Genomic DNA, 15,659 nt, shown 5'->3' on the forward strand with positions numbered 1-15,659 from the left:
CGCGGATTAGAGAGTGCGTTCAGCATCACCAGGCTCTTTGTCGCCAATCTCGATCCCAGGCTCTCTCTCTCTCTCTCTCTTTGTGATGTCATCCACCCCTGCAAAAAAATCTGCGGGGGATGCCAGATGTGTATTCCAAGATCCATCGACCCATCCACGACAAGTCCCATAAAATCTCGACTCAAGTCCGTATTAGAAGCGTTCTTCCTGCTTCGAACACAATTAGTTTTCATTGTAAATGAAAGCATAAAGCAATGGATAAAACATTAGGGCAACGTTACCTGAAGGAATTGAAAGCCACATGTAAGAAAACTAGTGAATCTGAGCTGAAGGAACAAAAAGCGAACTAAAATACACTAGACGTCAGTTACATGCACCAACTCCTTCAATTGTTTGAAAGCTGGACATAAAGGCTAGTTGCTACCTGTAATGACATCCCATTGTGAGAACACAACCCTCCATCGCTCTTCTTGTTGCAAAGCTTTTCTTGTTCTCTATAACTACCACTCATTTCTTCCTAACCTGGTGAAGAGGTAGAAAATCTATGTTCATACTTACATCAGCGCCATAGCCAGTCCGTGCAATTTTCTTCTTCCCTTTGGCACTCTTTTTCCGGTCACCCCCCATTCTTGGCCTTAATAGAGGAATGTGCTTGGCGAGTTTGAAGTCCTTCTCCTGCCACGCCCGTGCCAGTTGGCTGAGCTGAAGTTCCAAGGCATATTCAGCTGCTGCTCCTGCGCAGATAGCTGCAATCAAATCCTTGTAGCGGCCAAGATTGAACGAGAGAAGGTCCGCTACTGTGAAGTCCCAGGAAGGGTCATAGTCTTGACCCATGCCTATGAACAACGCCCTCCAATGACGAGGCTGTAATTAGAATGACAAATATATAAGAGTAAAGATTGTAAATGAAACAGAAAAACGGAAGAGGTTCGATCTAGGTGACTATTTAACAAAGTGGCTACTCTGAAGCCTCAGTCTGATAACAGTAGGGATTATAGTCTTCACCCATGCCTATGAGCAATGCCCTCCAATGATGAGGCTGTAATTAGAATGAAAAATATATAAGAGTAAAGATTGTAAATGAAACAGGCAAACGGAAGAGATTTGATCTAGGTGACTATTTAACCAAGTGACTTGAAGCCACAGTCTGATAAAAGAAGGGGTTATGGTCTTCACCCATGCCTTTGAACAACGCCCTCCAATGACGAGGCCGTTATTAAAATGACAAGTAAACAACAATAAAGATTGTAAATGACACAGAAAAACAAAAATGATTTGATCTAGGTGACTATTTAACCAAGTGACTAGAAGCCTCAGTCACACTGATAACAGAAGGGATAATAGTCTTGACCCATGCCTATACGAACAATGCCCTCCAGTGACAAGGCTTCATTATAATTATTATACAACGGTAAAGATTGCAAATGACACAGAAAAACAGAAGAGATTCGATGTAGATGATTATTTAACAAAGTGGCTAGAAGCATCAGTCTGATCACGAGGGAGTTACAATTGGACATTAGGACTCACAAAACAATAAAAAAAACGCAAAAACGTCTGTCTTGTCGAAAACCCTGCAATTTTCCTTGTCCTTGTCCTGGATGACAGGATAATCTTGACCTTGCTAAATATGAAGCCTTGCAAAAGTTTGACTCCTTGAAGGTACAAATATAACTCCCAATCATGAAATGTTCAAAAACTCATTAATAATAATTATTCATAAGCCCATTGACCTATCAAATAGTCGATAAAACATCACGTGCAGTGGTTTTATATCCGATAAAACCTCCTCCTTATTAGTATGTGGTGTTTAATGTTTTTCTCATATGCTAATTTCCAATGTTCACAAAAGCATCATTAGAGACATTTAGCACCAGGCTTTTCGGCAAAAACCTCAAACGGCGAACAGCTAGAAATCACGTGACAAGGCTCTGACGTTACGTTTGCAGTTTTCAACGTGAAGAGGTAGGTTTTCACGTAAGTCATTTACCTCAGCGATTTGAGTCGTACTTTTCAATTTTTTGAAAGGTAAAAATGTCAGATTTGTATGTAGCAAGTCTTTATGTTGATGTTTAGGTGTAAACTAAAGCGAAAGGGCGAACATGGATCTTTACGTTGCTGTATGAAAAACAGCACTACTGCTGTTTGCAAATTCAATATGGCGGCCACTTCAAGTGAGAGGTGTAGCTAAAGCGGTAGAAGCCATAAACATCAAACGCCAAACGCCTAACCTGAAACTGCCGTTTCCGGTTTGCCGCTAACGCAAAAACCCTGGTGCCAAATGTCTCTATTGTTATGAACTCTCTTGACACACGCTTTTCCAGGAATGTTTTTGAAGCCATTCAAAAAACTCGCAGCATGTGTTTTATCGAGTCTAAAACCACTCGGCTGCGCCTTGTTGTTTTTAACCCCGATAAAACACTGCTGCTCGTGTTTTAAACATTACGTCAAAAAGGCAAGAGCCTATCACCTTAAGTGCATCACTGGACAACTGAAGTAAGAAAGGCAAGTCTTGAGAGAACTCCTCCAGCTGAGTGAGCCAGGACTGCAGGACCTCATCATTTCTGGGAAGATGCTGCTTCAGTTTCATTCCAGCATTGTTCCATTCAATGAGTTTATCCATTGCTTTTTGAACATTCATCTACAGGAGAATAAGAGAGCATAAAATTAAAACAAGAATAGGTTGCAAAAGAAGCAAGAGAATGAAGTGATCATTCCTGAGCATTATAAGCGTCCACAGCTACAATGTCAAAGTAGAGTGGCACATACAGATAATAAGATGCTCTACATCCAAAATAAAGAATTTCTAACAACACAACCACCATGCGACACCTGTAAGAATGACTCTCTTTCAAGTCATCAGATGAGGAGACTTTTGGAGTACACTGGAAACACATCAAAAGTACAATCGTTCCTTAATCTTTCATAAAAGGTGAACATCCAGTGATGGGACACTAAGGGCACTTCACATGTTGTCAGAGCCAGTTGGCCAGGCTACAGTGCAACAGGTAAGCTGGTCAGGGGTGGGACCCATTTAGCAAAAATTTTCCATTCATTCCTAACTTGCAATCTCATTGGAGATCAAAAGCTTGTGATACTGCACACTTATGTCCAGAAATGCACCTAACCCTGATTTTGGGTACTTTAAACATGTACATGTATATAAGACAGAACTTTTTGTCATTTTCATGTGACTTCATGTTTTACTGAATTAGTTGTGTTTTAGTAAGAATTTAGGGTAGCTGGGACACATTCCTTCAGCATGGCCCATACATGTGCCAATTTTGGAATACACATTTATATTTACAAATTGACTAATCAGGACAGCCAGTTTTGAGAAAAGGAAACCACCCTTTGGCTAGTTAACACACAAAGCCATTTAAATTACCATTAACCGAGCAGTAGTTCTAAGACAACTGTACATTGTGAATAAAGGCAGCTAAGGGTACCTTTTTGAAAACGGTCTGTTGCCACTCCCGTATGGTATGCGATGATGCATCACAATACCTCCACAATTCCTGTCGCTTTTCAATCGCATGAAGGATGTCATTAACATGCTTTAGGTCGTACTCTTCTCCTAGGATGATTGCCCGACACTTACTCAGGTCTGAGAGCCGGTTGCGAATGTTCACAAATTTCTCTTTCAGCTGTGAGGGAATCAGAAGCAACTGAACTTTTAGATAATTTTTTGAAACACTGGGAAGTCAGGAATTTGAAAGAAGCACAATGCTGGCATGAGTGTAATATGAGGAACAAAGAGAGGCGAATGCACAGAAAGTTTGGTGGTATGCAAGATCTGTCATATTTCATGGGTGATACTCTAAATGTAAGTTAAGAAGAGGAGCAAGAGTTCAATTAGGAGTGAGAGCACGATTCCGTGGCTTTGAGAGTTCAGGATGCAGGAATTTTTTAAGGGATAGTAGTGGAATACAGGATTATTATAATTCTTGCATGACTTCCCAACTTGACCAGCATACATCTCCTTTGTGTATGGCTGTATTGGCCTTCAGGAAATAAAAGGTAACACAACCAAATAGAAAAATTTCTGTCATTGGTGGTCATATTGAAAACATACACAGCTCACGCATGTAGTTTTAATACACACCGTAGTTTAGAGAAAAGTTAAGCATGTCTTCTTGCCACTAGATGAAGACCTGTAGACTTTTGTGTCATCTATGTATTTAATAATTACCAGAAAATGACTCAAAAAGTAAGGTGGGATCTGGATTTCAACATAAAGAAGTGTGGGAATTGGTGGCATTAACCAGAAAAAATGGACAGAAAGCTGTGATCCTAAAATCCTATAGTGGGCTCTCAGAAAGGATTTTATCTTCAGTCTATGCCTGCACAGATGGAATTCCTTAATTTTTAGACAAAATCTTCAAAATATATATACGTGTATACATGTAGGCCAGCTTCTTCTATACGTGTAGACATGTAACATGTTGATACCGGGGCTGAAAGAGTTAAGGTGGCCTACTACAGTTTTTCCGAGACTTAGTAGCGCGCACTATGATAGCCAGTGCCACACGTCAGTATTTGTCGCACGTGCAAAAATGACACAAGTAACCTCAAGAAGTAACAAAAACCATTTCAGCACTTGAAAGGCGTCAAATCTCTTTGGTATATGTAGCGATAGTTTCAAAACTCCATTCAAACATGTAATCAAGCCTAGGGCCTTAAAAAATATGGCAAAAAAGTTTGATAAACACTCGGTAAAAGAGCTCTAATTTCCTGTACCTTTCTCGCACGCGATACATGGCGTTACATGAGCGCGCGCTTAAATAAAGGGCATGCGCAATTCAATTCTCGTCCAAGGTTGTAAAAACCTGTCTTTGATCGAGGATTGCTCAAAAACTTACCGTACAACTGATGATGAAATTTTCACGGTTGATTTGTTCGGGTGAATCACGTTTGGAGCCAAAATTTTTGAAAAATCTGTAAGACAGATTTTGAGCTTTTTTTGATTTCACATTCTCTTAGTTTGCACAAAAACTGTCTTACAGATTTTTATTTTACTTTGCATGAATGTTGAATCAGACCCAATTTCTTATTCCTGAATTTTTCAGGTGGGGTCATACGGGTAGAATTTGAGAAAAACGTGACTTAACCTACTAGTGCCCAGTCTCTCATTGGGTGCTCGGTCGCTCATTTTGGCTATTTGTTGACGTTTAATTGTTCAAATTTCACATAGAATTGTAAAAGACTTAAGCAAACAGTAAATAGTGAAGGGAAAAACAGCTTGGAACCTTTTTTAAAAGAGTTAAAAGTTTTGCCCTTATACTCCATTAAAACTGTAGTAAGCCACCTTAAACAAGTCTTTTGTTATAGTAAACTACGGGGCTCATGCAGTGGTGTTTAGCAGGTTTAGACACAAAAAAAATGAAATAAGCTGAGAAAAGAACTTATAAGTTCATTATAATCTAATTTGCAAGAAAGGGTTCAGGACTAACTAAATGACTAAAGACAATTTCAAAGTTAAATCTTTTTCATAAGTTAGAGGTGTATATCCAGCGCATGAATAAAGAGAAATGTGCATATCGGTTCAAAGCAGTGTGGCACTAAAAAAATTATTTCTTAAACTTCTTGTTATAAGCTCAATACTTGAAGTACTGTAAGTACCCAGGAAAACTGAGGATACCGGTCCCTTAATTAAAGCTCTGATCCAGATTTGGATCCAGTTAATTCAAATGACATGAATCTTACAACAAAATGAAGAATCCACTGTACAGCAAAAAGATGGCGGCTGTAACACATTCAATAGACACATAGAAAGCCATATTTTTTGGCAAAATTCATCCCTGTACTAACAACATTGTGCATGCTAGGTTTGAAGTTTTGACAACTTTTCTGTGTTTTTATGAGCGTTAGCGTTCTTACAGTTTTTGTATGGAAAGAAGCTAAGAATTATGTACCAGACACCATCTTCTTCGGTACAGTGGATTCATCATCACTGACTTCAGTGCCTGTCACAACATGGAATATAAATGACTTTGCACACAGAATCAATGTCATGTTCCAACACATTTCGTTTATTAACATTACCTCTCTCATGGACTGTAGGATGGATGAAGGATTCTCATTTGGGTCAAGGAACTTTCCTGACGTGGCTGCTGCACCTATATCTTCTGCATTTTGCTCCAGAGTCTGGAATTAAAAGAAACCAAAACAGCTACAGAATGCTCTCCTCTCTGCAACTTGACTTATGAAGTAAACCTAACCAACATTGCTTCATGCCTCATCCCTGCTGTTGTTTGTCTTCTAAGCAGGGTTCCTATCAGAAGTTGGTAGCTCGGGTTATCTTTACCGACTACCGGTATTCATGAAGATGTTGCCGGCTGTTGTGAAAAAAAAAATGTTTCCAAAATTATTGAAAACACTTTCAAAATTCATCATATTTTGAAAAAACCCATCCTTTGTTTGGGAATTTCCTTAATGTAAAAACAAGTACCACATAATATCACGTTGAAAATCCATTGCCTGTAAATAAATCACTCTTTGTTTGCATAAGCATTAATTTTTCTTTCTTCAAAAACAACCCTGACTTCAAGCTCCACCATGTTTGGTTTCTACTCTTCCCACGCGGCCATCATGCTACCATATCAATTCTTTCCCTCAGAGACATTAACAAGAAGGCCAGAGAGGGGACTCAACCCTGGGTCCAGATTACGAGTCTGTGTCTCTAACCAGCACTCTACCACATCGAGTTATTCGAGACATGTGATAACAATTATCACACGTCTTCAATAACTCTTGGAGCACCTGTCCTTCAATGGATCAGATGATATTCAATCAAAATGAATCAATATTGATTATCATTGATTATTATTGATTCCTTTTAATTGATCGTCTGATCCACTGAAGGACTGATGCTGCAGATCTATTAAGCTATCATTTAGATGGTATGACTTTTATTTGCTGTATGTAACCTGCTGACGACAAGCCTCAGTAATACAAATTATTTACCAATGAAACCTAAAACTTGCTGTGCATGATGAGTAAAATGTTGTAGGATTTTAAAACATGATTTCTCAAACTCGTTAATAATTCAAAAGCCAAAGACAAAGGAAATCATGCACCGTGACGTGTTTGGAAATCTGATGAAAAACTCCTCGTTTTTGCATCCTTAATTTCTCCCTCAAAATCAGTTTGTTTGAGAAGTTATATCAAACACTCGTTACAGTGTTTCATAACAATATCAAAAACCTCGAAGTTCATCAAAAATACTCCGCTACGAGTCGTATTTTTAACTCTCTTCTCGGTGTTTGATATGTGATGAAACACTGTGTCTCCTGTTTGATTTATTAGTTCAAACCCTACGACAATCACAGGTGTAGATAATGTGGTACAATGAGAGCTGTGTAAGAATTTTTTTACCACGCTCAAGCAGCGTGCACTTAACAGAAGTCGCACATCACAGTCACACACTTACACTTATAGTCTCAAGCAACTTCTCGGCAATTGGCGGTCTGGTCATTTCCACAAAGTCGGATGCCTCTTGCAGACAAAACAAGAATCCTTCCCATGTGGCCCAAACCTAAACACGCAACAAAAACATTTCCGTTAAAATGCTCAACTTGAGTACTCTATAAAGTAAACATTAACAAAATTGATTTAAGACCTCTCTGATAGTAAGATCCAAATATTTTAATGTCCTGTGCTTGGCCACTAGTTCTTTGGAGAAACAGAACCTCACAAAAAGGCCGTACAGTCCAAGATCTATTTTTTAGAAATAATCTTTTTTAATTGAAATAGTTATTAATTTATTCATTGTCTGATTTTCAAACAAATAATACCTTCTCTTCTGCCGTTTCCTCCTCAGGGGTTAGCTGTCTGTAGCAACTTCTTATCACCTTCAAGAGAAAAATTTGTAATCAAAAACAAGAAATTAGATCAAAATACATTGTTTCTTCAGATTCTGTCATTTGAAGATTTGGAAAACAAAATTATCTTGCAGGATTTTAAAAAAATTAAAGTCACTGTGTTACAAGCTTTTGATTCCTTCACAGAATCTTTTTCAAGAAAGCAAGAGGTTAATTTATGTCCATTTATGTTAATTTATTATCTTAATTCATGTTAAGTGCTGTTACTTTATGTTAATTTATTCCACAAACGAATCAAAAGCTTAATACGCTTTAAATGTTTTTAGATCCTGAAAGCTCATTTTGTTTTCCAAGAAATTTGATATTTATATTATATTATGTAACTATCTACAAATTATGTGTCCTAGAAAAAATTTGTCAGCCAGGGAACTGAAGCTTCAATTCAATGTAGAAGACATGGATGTTTATGCACACAATTGCTGAGAAAATACATGTTATTAAACAATAAAATTAATGTAGCCAAGAGCTGCAATTAATGGCATGCCCACCTCATAAAGATTCTTGATGTATTCCACTTTCTCCTTCAAACTTGGCACATGTTCTTTTACAGTTGACAGTTTCTGCATGAAATCAGCAAACCCCTTGGTGTCTGTATTTTGGTCTGTTAACAGCTAAAAGGGAACAATGTACATTGTCAGCACTTTGGATAAATTTATCTGTTCTTTGAACATCCAGGGCCTAGACCATGAGGTTTCTGTAATATATTAACTGCCTTAACTGCAGATTGTATGAATAAGCTCAAGACACTCATTCAAATTACCTTTGATAGCTTATCAACATCCTTGACGACCTCATCGGAGAGCCTGATGACATCAAAGGTCAGCATCTGAGCCAGTTGTTTGAAGATGTTGTTCAACTGGGGCATGAGAGAGAGCTGCACTTCATGGCAATCCACAAAGAAGATCCCATTTTCAGTGCAGAAACTCTTTGTCATGCTCAAAACATGCTCTTTCCAGGCCTTGATTTGATTCAGTTGTTGCTGTAAATTAAGGAGATAGGCAGCATGAATTTTTACGAAAAAAGATGTGGTTTAAAGCAACTCACAATGGTTTCTGGCACTTGCCAGCACTTATAATTTGGTGGATCATTACTGACACTATTTTAGCAGTTGATGCGACAATAATTATATTAAGATATTAAGAAATACCTAAGCATTGGTAAACAAGTTATGGTCAATTTTGACTTAATATATATACATATTTTTTTTTGTTACCATATATAGCTGCATTAACCTTATAATATATGACATCAATTTCTAAGTTGTTTAACAGACTTTTATTCTAAAAACTAAAAGCCTATTTTATTGCTAAGGGCTGTAGAAAAAACAAATGTTGTTTATCAGTACTGTTGTTTATGCTCTGAAATTTCTAAAAATTTCATAGTATCATCACAGCAATATTATTGCTGATTATGAAAATTTTGAGGCATATTTTTCAGTGGACGCTTGACTCAATGACTTGCCACAACTGAACAGCGTCTAAATTTGCATCTCATGCCCAAATAGGTGTGAAAGGAAGGAGGAGTTTGTCCTTTCATACTGGAACTTCTTGTTTAAGGGGAACTTTTCAGCTTCATATATTTCTCTCTGACAGCTGGTGCTGCATAATGGGAGCCATACCACCTACTTTAAAACTTATTGAAAGCTCTGATTGCATGCTCCTCTAGAAATAAAACGATCTCTTTCTATACATGTTTCCAAAAAGAAAATGAAGCAATTCCTTCTCTTTCAATGATTATGATATAGGCGTTAACTTACATAATTTTACTTGCACTTTTTATTGTTACTGTTATTTGTACACCAAACCTGATATCCTGATTAATTTAGCTCAAAAATGTAATTTGAATCAAGGGGGGACTACTTCGTAAAAGCCCGTAAGGGTTTCTTTAGTCTTCCTCCCGACTTCAACGTAAAATTGCAGTATGTACTTATTACGTTACTTATAATTGTGGGAAATAAACATTCATTCATTCATTCATTCATTCATGCTCGGTCAAAACCCTCATGTAACTGGGTATTGAAATACGTACTACAGTCAACTCCTGATAACTCAAACCCTTGCTAACTTGAACCTTGCACTAACTCAAACCAAAATCAATTTCCCCTGGATTTCCATGATCATACATATACTGTAATTTTACCCTCTGTCAGTAACTCAAACCCTTAATAACTCAAACCTCCCTGACTAACTCGAAGCAACTTTTGTTTCCCTTCATGTCAATGATTTTTCTATATAACCCTGGATAACTCAAACCATGTTTGCCAAGCTGTGACAGGGCAAAACAAACCGGTACGTACTGCAGTCCAAAACATTGAATTTATAATTTATTTTAAAGCAGCCTAAAGTTTGTATTCTGTCTTTTTTTTTTTTTTTTTGCATTAACAAAAAAGTGTCTGTCCAGTTCGAGTTCGCAGTACCTTAGTCTTCTCCTGCTACTTTGCTTTGTTTTGTTTCACGTTAAGTGACGTTCTGATATAAAATTTGGAAATAAATGTTCCATTTCACTCAAATAACTTCTCTATAATTAAATTTGATTCAAATGTGACAAGCAGAAATACTCACTAAACACCGTTTTTTCCTTATTTCCACTCATTTGTTCTCAACTCCCGCTAACTCAAACCTTTTTCAATTTCCGTTGATTAGGTTCAAGTTATAAGGAGTTGACTGTACATATTAGGAAAGTACATCTTGGTGAGTAATGTGCCAGTGATGTTCAAGTTACCTCAATCTTGATGGCTGGTTGCCCTCTCCACGCATCTGTGTGACAGTCACCCCATGAAGTTATAAACTTGTGAATTTCAGCCACCCAGCTGTGATCATTACAAAACCGTTCTACTTCTTTACCAGCTTCAGATAACATATTTGCCTGGCTCCTAAGACCTTCTTTGATCTGCTTGCTATGAGATAAATGCAAGAGCTTTAACCCTTTAAGCCCTAACAGTGATCAGCTTGAAATTTCTCCTTTCTCCTTCAATTCCTTGGGTCATGAGAACTACAGTGTAAGGATACAACTGTATGATCACCCAAAGTGAATTTTCTTGGTATTTTAATAACTTCTCCCCAGTACAGTGCAGGCCAGAATTAAGCGAACTACGCAGACGCGTTTTATACGCAGCAAAAACGCGTATGCGCGTATTTTTAGACGCGTCTAAATGTGCGCGTTTTTGCTATTGTTATTCATCGTCCTAAGTTCTCTTTGTGTGGTATTGTCAAATAAAACAAAAGAATTCAACGGCTTAACGACAAACACAAAATTAGCATTTTATGGAATCAGCCAGCGACAGCTATCATATTTCGAATCTTATCCGCTTCGTGAAAACTGGCGACTTTAAAAACAACTCCAAGCCGATATTGCTGCGATATTAAATATTCAGCGTATGTTATAGAAGAGATAAATCTAAGCTAATTAGTTGACTACTACTTGTTCGAAATCAAAGCGCTCTGTGCACGAACGGGCGCAAACTTGTGAGTAGAATTGGTGAGTGCTTCGAGTTCAAGTTATTTTAATAATTACACACGCACATTGTGAGTTAAAAGAGAGCGTTTCGAGGTTACTTCGAAGGGGTGAAAATGGCACAAGTTGGCTATAATTGGAAAGGCACTGTGGCTCTCGTGTTGATTGAATAAAAAAGCATCCAGTTTTCCTTCCAAGAACCTCCGTACATCGTGTTGTTGTCGAATGAAACTTGATACATGTGCAGGAATTTGGTTGCCTAACACATGACTGAAATCTTCCCGATGTTATCATCAGCGTGGCAATTTCTTTCTACGTCGAAACGACGGCTTCTGTCAGTGTTTTACAACATAAGAAAAAGCTCTCAACCTTGCAAAAGTTGCTATTATGGCTTTATCCAAGTGAACATAAATATAGGGATGCAGCAAGCGTTGCGGTACTCAGTACGCTCTCAGTGTTTTACGCTTTAGGTTTGTCCCGGGGAATCGATCTTATCGCTCACACTAGACCCGAATGAAGTTTTGCAAAATTGATGTTTCCTATTTTACCCTAAGCCTTTAACTAACGGAATTGCCTTGGATCTTTAAAGTCAACTGAACGATTACATTTTGCGGCCGGAGATAGTAAATGCTTGAGGTAGAATGAGGGAAAGTTCTCGGTAAGTCAGCAAATCTGAACCGAAGCGCGCGAGGGGAGCGAAGTCTGTAGAAAATCATTTGGTGGATTGACTGATTTTATTCCGGGTCGTAATTTATTTGTTTACTCTAAATGATTCATCCACAAATACTGTATTATTGTCGAACTACCCGAATCATCATTGCGGCAAGGAATAAATAAGAATAGCGGTTAGAAATATAAACAAACAAGTTAAATCCTTTCACGGTCTACGTACGCAGAGCTCGTTTCGCAAAGTACAGATCTTTAAATTTAGAAATTAAACTCTGCATTCCCGGCGTTTTATTCCTCTTTTAGCTTGTCACACACAGTAGTCTGACTGTTGTAGTCTTGATATCTTTAATTCTACAGATTTTATTCATCATTTCGTTTGCAAAATGCAGTAAATCTCGCAGCAAGTTTTTTTTTTAAGTTGTCCCATGCGCTCAACAACATGAAGTTGTTCTTGCACTGAGCCGGTTCTACAAGAAAGTCGACAAGTGAAGTCATACTTTGTCAAACCCTTCTGACAATCTTTTCCCAGGCAATTCAAAAGAACAATGAAATATCAACAATACGAAAACAATGAGCTAGCTCATACATACTAATGCGTCTGACTAGACGCGTATCTGCAGATTTTTAGACGCGTATACGCGTCCGCAGCAGACGCGTTTTACGCGTATGTTTTGGTTCGCTTAATTCTGGCCTGCACTGTACTTTTATAAGAAAGAGCATGGGGACAAGATAGGATAATTTTAATTTACACACGTTACACAGAAAATACCCTTGGCTGACAATGCACTGACAATGCACTGGCCTTGCAGAGGATAGAAAAATTAACAAGTTTTTCCACAAATTTTTCATATCCCTCCCATGGAAGGTTTCTTGGTTTGGACCCCCACCCCACACCACCCCTCTGGAAAATCCTTTGAGAGCCTAGACCTCCTGCTTGGACTTTTCAATAACCTTGTGTGAGGTGAGCAATGGATATTTTCAGTGGCATGGCACAATCAACTGCAAAAAACTTTAGACAAGGATCGAATCATGCCACATCCCAGCATAGATTACTAAGTGAAAGTCAAACTGTACATGTCAACAAGCCCTATATTGCAGCTCAAGCCAATGACTGACACAACTGGGTGGCAGCCCAGGTAGGGAATCTGCAGTATTTAAAACTAATAACTGTGCCATAGGAGACATCTTGTGGTTATGCAGTCCAAGGTCAAGGACTGTACGTACAAATCGAATGCAATTTTCTATTGTCTATACTCTTATAGACCTGAAAATGGTGTCATACAGCTGTACAGTATGTGTAAAATGTTCAAAACTCAAGTGGAACCACGAGTCCCAGGCGAGTGGTTTCACTGGCAAGTTTTGAACATTTTATAACATCATTTTATGGTCTTTTAGAGTACAGACCACAGAAAACTGCAATCAATTTGTTTTGGGTTTTTTTTTTTTTTTACAAACATGGAATAAGTACCGTCCAGTGGAATTGGCTTTATTTTCTGTTGAGAAAGCACGCACATTAAATATGACGCCATTTTTACATGTATTGTCTGTACTCTTATATACAGTACAAGCCAATCACCGTGCAGGAATTTTGGTAGTCATAATAATTGAAGGGCTGGGAGCATAACCGCCTTATGTCGAATTTCAGCCCGTTTTTCGATGTAGCTCGGATTTGTGCAAACTTTTGCATGTCAACTGCAATGGGATTGAAAACCATTGTCCAGTATTTTTTCACGCCGCTTTGTGTTTCGTATTAATGCTATTGAGAAATTTTACCATCTTGTAAAGATATATCGCTAACATTATAGACACTGGATGACCAAAAGGACAATGCACTGAGGATTAAATACTTGTATTCAATATACACTCGTTGTCTTTGAAACACGGCACACGAAAGCGGTGTTGTTCGCGGGAGGAATGAAAGGAATGCTGTCACGCTTTTATTTGATTCTGTTACAAACTACTACGTACGTGACAGGAATGTCCGAAATGTAAACAGTTACATCCTCCAAGAGAAAATGTGTCCATTTCCTGGCGTAAAATCCAGCTTTGTCCCGTTTGTCGACATATCACTCTTCATAACGCAAAATACTAGCATTCTACACGATTAACAGGAAGACATGTAGCCATTTCAACGATTAACAACGATTAACAACGATTAACGGCAGTTCTATTAAAAGGTAAAGACTATCTATTCTTTTTTACGGGCAGTCGGTGTTAACCGTTGAAAATCTATGTTAATCGTACTTTTATTGAATCATTGCCTTGAAATTGTCAAGTTAATCGTTACATACCGAATTTCAAGCCTGGCAAACCACAACTAAGGCTTGCAAAACACCTTGCACATGGCGGGATTTGTCTCTGATGCTCCCGCGGGATTTGATAATCGAATTGAAAAATTCATCACGGCACAGTCATCACTACCAAGGAAGGATTCTTTGGACAACATTTCCGCCAGTTCCTGTGAACTGCATTCCTCAATTTCATAACCTTTCAAGAGATCCATAGATGTCGGTGCGTTTACAAACTTCACCAAACAAAAGCGAAACCAACTAGCCAGTACGATACGCAAGTTGTTTATCCCGACTGCCTTGATCTATTTTGGGCTTGTTACAACCCGCAAAAGCAAACCATGATATCATCTCAAACGTTACTTATAGAAACAACAACTGGTGCGACTAAACACGGCTCGTGGACAGTGGAAACTTTTAGCCTACCGATAATTTGGAAAACGAGTCTGACGTGGACAAAACCTATAAAAAATTTGCTTTCCAAGCGCGTTCACTTGTAGACAAGCAAACTACCAAATACCCCTCCCCCTCCCCCTCCCCCTGACTCAATGTTGTCTTTTGGGTCACGAACAGTTTCCTGGCAAGCATCACTTTCCACATCAACATTGCATAAGGGGGAGGGGGGAAGGGAGAAGTAACAGTTGTAGAATTATGAAGGGAGAAACAGTAAGTGAGTGGTTTTTTGGCTGTCTGTGTTCGGTTCTCATTGCATAGGGGGAGGGGGTGGGAGGGAGAAGTAAGCAAGTGGTTTTTGTTCTGTTCGTGTTTGGTTTTCTCAAGGAGTTTTGTCCACGATTGTAAAACCGCGAAATGTTTTCCAAGCCAGGGAGAGCCAAAATTCGGACAAATCCGTGCGAAATCGAAAGCCGCGCTAAAATTCGACATAAGGCGGTTATGCCCTCGGACCTTCGATTTATATTTGTAAAAAATAATATTGTTGATACAACTTACTTCTTGTACATAATTTGCATCAGTTTTTCCTTTGTCAGAGGGGTCCTGTCAATTGCAAAATCATGAAACCGCTGCCCTTCCACCAATAAGCCTCCATTCTGATCTTGGTGAAAACACAGTTCTTGTGTCATAGGTCTTGTCATGTCTCTTGCACTCGCAAGATCAGAATTCAACCCATCCAGGTCTTCATGAATCTCACCATCTGTCCGGGTGGCCGAGCTATCACTGCGAGTGTCTGGCTCTTCTGCATGATGGGTCTGTAAAACACAGTATCTAGACTCAAGTATCCACCAGATATCAGGGTTGGAAACTTGCAGTATAACCCTCTTTTCTACATGTATAAGAAAGTGTACGTCTACCTCATTTCAAAGATCTTTTTGGAATAGAACAACTAGACTACGGAATACCTTAGTCT

The 15,659-nt window shown here is 38.5% G+C and overlaps 1 protein-coding gene across 2 annotated transcripts in view; it reads right to left on the reverse strand.

The window, feature by feature from the left end:
- The window catches only part of LOC146483274 (dynein heavy chain domain-containing protein 1-like), an 84,606-nt gene that overhangs the window by 66,146 nt on the left and 2,801 nt on the right, over positions 1-15,659 (reverse strand). For both annotated transcript variants that reach the window (XM_085106337.1, XM_085106336.1), the window contains exons 2-11: positions 15,245-15,501; positions 10,605-10,779; positions 8,644-8,862; positions 8,372-8,494; positions 7,797-7,853; positions 7,433-7,537; positions 6,046-6,147; positions 3,450-3,647; positions 2,471-2,641; positions 559-864 (exon numbers count right to left, since the gene is read on the reverse strand). In XM_085106337.1, the coding sequence (XP_084962463.1) occupies positions 559-864; positions 2,471-2,641; positions 3,450-3,647; positions 6,046-6,147; positions 7,433-7,537; positions 7,797-7,853; positions 8,372-8,494; positions 8,644-8,862; positions 10,605-10,779; positions 15,245-15,501 (1,713 nt within the window). The remainder of the gene's footprint in view (positions 1-558; positions 865-2,470; positions 2,642-3,449; positions 3,648-6,045; positions 6,148-7,432; positions 7,538-7,796; positions 7,854-8,371; positions 8,495-8,643; positions 8,863-10,604; positions 10,780-15,244; positions 15,502-15,659) is intronic.

Source organism: Pavona decussata, unplaced genomic scaffold, assembly GCF_977016875.1.
Source record: "Pavona decussata unplaced genomic scaffold, jaPavDecu1.1 SCAFFOLD_40, whole genome shotgun sequence".
Taxonomy (NCBI): domain Eukaryota; kingdom Metazoa; phylum Cnidaria; class Anthozoa; order Scleractinia; family Agariciidae; genus Pavona; species Pavona decussata.